The following is a 4,402-nucleotide window of genomic DNA, read 5'->3' as shown; positions in this document are numbered from 1 at the left end:
CTTCAGCCCTGCTTTGCGAGCACCGCAGCAATAGCTCAGCAGGCCTTGCTGATCTCAGCTTCCCCCCAGCCAAAGGAAGGCATTCTCCTTTCCGTCTTGCAGGAGCTGTCCTGCTCTCCTCTCCCCTGGGATTGCCCAGCAAGGTGGCTCACATGGGTTCCTCACTGCTGCTAGGTGAACACATTGCTCGTATACCAAAAAAAGGCAGCGGCACTGTACAGAAACAGGGCGCATCCTATCACTGTGCTGGTGGCTTAGACAGACTGGAAATGTGTCCCCCCACTATTCAAGATAAGCTTGCCCACCTCCATTGGAGGGGACATCCCATCACCAGAGATACTAAGCACCCCGAAGCATTAAAACCAGCCGTCCACACTGCAAAATTATGGGGATTTCGGCTCTGCATAGTTGTGGGTCTCCGACCTACTTCTAATATTGACCTCGAGAGAGAGTCGCACTGCTCCATACCCTGTGTTTGCACACACCAGCGCAGAAGGGGTCAGCGCTGCTCTTGGAATAATCCTGCTGTCAGGAAGGGTCTTGTTCCCTCCTGAAATGTGCCAAACGAAACCTTACCCAAGCGCTCACTTTAATCACAGTGTAATACGTCTTTTAATTAAAGGGAGGCAGGAAAGACAAAAAGCAGACAGGGTTTTTTTCCCCCCTGCACTGTTAGCGATTGTTCTTCATTAAACAATAGCAGGTTTCCATTATCCAAAGTAATTCAGGAGAGCAGTAACTACTGTCAAATGTTGAAGACGTTGCTGCGTATGTCTGATTTAAAGCAGCTATTTGGGCCTCAATTATTAATGGAATTAGCATCCTGTAAGGCAGAGACAGGCACAGCCTCAGGTAAGAGCACTGGAGTAAATCAGATTAGCATGGTATTTCCTCTCCTGGGGGAGCAGCCTTGGCTTCCATTAGTCACTTAGTGCTTGCATGTCAATGAAATTAAAATGCTGCACATAATCCAATTCCAGATTGGGAGGAGCCGGGATGTTCAGAGCTACTGATGAGTCCAGAAACATTCAAGTAACAGCCACCTTTGCCTCAGAGGCACGGGTGGGTTCGAGAGAATAACGCCCTAGTCGCTTGCCCTAAAGGGGGTGGAAACACCAGAGAGAGCCAGGCGCGGCAGTGGATGAGATGGCAACCGGGTCCATATCACTCTTCCTCCTCCTCCTCGGCCTCCTCGCCGGAGGTAAGTTCTTTATCCAAAATGGATTCTGTAAACATTGTCCTCGCTCTCTCAGGTCTGCACAAGTTGCACACGAGAGGCACGCAGCAGGAACATGCTTCCTGCAAGCACCATCTGCCTAGAGCACTCCCGGCTGGGGACAACCAGCGGGATATCTGGAATATGTGCCTGGGCACCGCGGCTTCCTCTCTGGCTCTGATATATCCAAGACAAACACTGTCCTCCCAGGTATCAATCTGTCTAGACAGCACCAGGGCTTTCAGGGTTAAGCAGAGATGTGAACACTCAGTTTTCAGGGCAGCCGGACTGCAGAGGTGCAGATGCACACATGGGCACGCAGCAATGAAGGGAAACGGGCTTGACACCTGCTTTCCATCCCCAGCTTTGTGAGTCTCTGAGATCTGCCTGGGTCTGCTAAAATTTTAGCTAATTGTTCATCCATTTCATGGCACCCGATTTGTTTCATGGTTCAACTGTCCTGCAGCTTCTGCATCACTGCAGGGCTGAGCCCTGGTGAAGGGCAAAGGCATAGCTCCTTTTCAGGCCTGCTGCTGCTGCTGCAAAAAAAAAAAGCAAGCATTTTTGGCTTGAGAGAGAGGAGGGGGAGATGGGAGGAAGGTTAAGCTACCAGTAGCTCCACTGTACAAATGGGGAAATTGAGGCATGTGGACTAAAAGTTAGGTGTCTTTCCGCAAAGTCTCGCATCTGACATGAAAACACAACCTGCCCTGAGAAACCACCGGCCTGTGGGCTCAGTCTGGGAGGGAGCCGAGCGCTCGAGCCCTGAAGTCAGTGGAGACATGAGGATGTTTTACTAGCTCAGGGCACTAGCAGTAGGAATGATTTGGATGTGCTGGAGGGAGGCCAGCCAGCTCCGCATCCCCTCGCACGCAGTTAGAAATCCATGCGCCATGCAGCACCACACCAAGATTCATGCCCTCAAACACCAGGAGTGACCCCAGGAGGGCCAAGAGGGATCTGTGCATCTGCCTGCAGTGACACAGCCTTACACAGCCAAACAGAGCAAATAAATGAAGGGGCTGGGGGAGGAGGGGGATGTCAAAAAACACCAATATCCAGCCTACTGCATTCCTCGCCTCCGCAACCCCCACCCTGCAACAAGCACAAGCACTGCTGTGACGAATTATGGGTTTTATTGCAATGGCATTCACCTTGTTATAATACTGTGTGACTCGGTTTACTCGATTCACCTGTGCACAGAGAAGGACGGGTTAGTGCCAGAGCAGGAGGAGACAGGACGGACCTTTAGCATCCACAGAGTCTTGAGTGGCTCTGTGGATGTGTCAGCCAAGGTGAGATGCCCACACCCAGGAGGTGTCCAGAGGAGAGACACATGGCAGTGGAAAGTGTGGAGGGTGGGGAAGTGACCTGGCCGCTCCTGGCCAGAAGTATCTGGGGACTGAGACCAGCTCTGGGGAGATGCCAAGACTGGAAAGGGAACAGCTGAGGTGGAGGGGTGGAGGGCTCATGCCGGGGAGGACCCTGGGCTCCCCCCTTGCTCTAGAAGCCAAGCCTGGGCTAGTGTCAGGGGACTCTCTCAGAGACCAACCAAGGCCGCAGCAGTCCCGAGCAAGCATCCCTTGGATTGCCGCTGTATTGCTGTGCACCGAGAAGTCACAGGAGAACCACTTCTTCGCCACTTAAAAGTGCATCTTTTCTGTGCCCGTTGAGACAAGCGCTGATCTGAGACTGGTCCATGTGAACATCACTGTTTTCAGAGGCAAAATGTGCTGTGAATTAATGACCCCTTAAATATTAAACTCCCTCTGCAGTAATTAATTCACCTCATGGTAAAAATGCAGTTGTTTCCTTTTGTTAGAGCAAATCAATGCATGCACCTGGAACCAGGGCTTTCCCCTGAAAAGATCCCGCAGCAGGTTTGAATTTTGAGTGGACTTTGCCCCAAGTCAAAGAGGAAATATTTGTTCACTAGTTTTGTAATGAGTCTGTGGGACTCGCTGCCACAGGAGGTTGTGGGAACCAAGAACGCATCGAGACTTGGCGATTATTACAGAGATAACAAACACGGGCAGAGTAGTTCAGCTGAGGAAAACAGTGTTGGAAGGTGAGCAAACCTCCTGCTTCAAGGTTTCATCCAATCTCTGTTCCTGGGGGTATCAGGCAGCTATAGGGAGCTGATAGTCCTACACCTATTTGCCTGCACCGTCCTCAGAGGACACTCCAGAGTCATTCAGTCTTGGCCACTGGTGGATATACTCCCCGGGGTATATCTTATTCGCAGCTGATAAAAGCAGCAAGACCAGGTCTTGGAAAACAAGCTTCCTCTTGCATCGCTGCCTCGTGCTGCTTCTAGCCAGCACTTGGAGGAGCACTGGGGAGGACCACCACGAGCTAGCTGCAGTGAACATCAAGTCAAGTCCCTGAAGCCTCTCCTTGCTTGTAAAGGCCAGGAAAGGAGCTTGGCCAGGAAAGAAACATCTGCACACAGTGTGCTGGGCCAGACACTTCACTGGCGTAAACTGATGGAGCCCCAATGGCTTCAAAGGAGCTACCCCATGTGGTGCCATCTGAGGATCTCACCCACTGCATCCCTGAACGTGTCCCCAGTTGTATCCCAGACTCTGCTGCTCTTAAGGGAATGGATCCTTGTTCACAGTGGCTAAGATATAGTGTCATTTATCTCCAGGGTTAAATTGGGGCTGGGTCCGTGGTCCCTCACCAGGGCTTGCTCCATGCCATGCACAGCTCGGACTTTAATGACCCTCCCTCATGGTCAGTGCATGGCATCTCTATCAGCCAAACCAAAAGGGGTCATTCCCTTAGGCAGGGTCACTGGTGAAAGCTGCCCCTCACCCAGATGAGCTGGTAGGAACTGGGGGGCAATACCCTGTGCCTGAGCTGGTCGGAGCTGGGGCCAGGTGGTCCCAGCCGAGACCATGTGAACTGCACTTGGAGACAGGTGGAGGGAGGAGGGCTGCTGCTCAGAGCACAGCAAGGGAGCAAGGGGTTCGCTTGGCTCCCGGCCTCGATGAGCTCGATGCAACAACTCTGCAGCCTGTGCCAGGGCTTGAATCACACCTGCACCATCATCCTCCGCAACGTGTCACTTGCAATTGCGGAGCCTCGTTTCTCGCCCCCCTCCACCTGCTTCGCCCGGAGAGGTGCCGAGTCCTGTCACTAGCAACGGGCTAGATTGGCCCTGATTTTTTTTGTTTTTTGTTT

The 4,402-nt window shown here is 52.3% G+C and overlaps 1 protein-coding gene across 2 annotated transcripts in view; it reads left to right on the top strand.

Annotated features, from left to right (window-relative positions):
• The first annotated feature begins 692 nt into the window (after positions 1–692).
• HTR3B (5-hydroxytryptamine receptor 3B) overlaps positions 693–4,402 on the top strand; it is a 24,956-nt gene continuing 21,246 nt past the window's right edge. Inside the window, exon 1 of one of the 2 annotated variants that reach the window (XM_019511966.1) lies at positions 693–1,201. In XM_019511966.1, coding sequence (XP_019367511.1) covers positions 1,147–1,201 — 55 coding nt within the window. In that variant the 5' untranslated portion in view covers positions 693–1,146. The remainder of the gene's footprint in view (positions 1,202–4,402) is intronic. The other variant, XM_019511957.1, reaches the window with a different exon arrangement.

The sequence above is a fragment of the Gavialis gangeticus genome, unplaced genomic scaffold (genome assembly GCF_001723915.1).
Source record: "Gavialis gangeticus isolate Ggan-Ray unplaced genomic scaffold, GavGan_comp1, whole genome shotgun sequence".
In the NCBI taxonomy this organism is placed as follows: Eukaryota; Metazoa; Chordata; order Crocodylia; family Gavialidae; genus Gavialis; species Gavialis gangeticus.
This window is presented reverse-complemented; position numbering and strand designations above follow the sequence as displayed.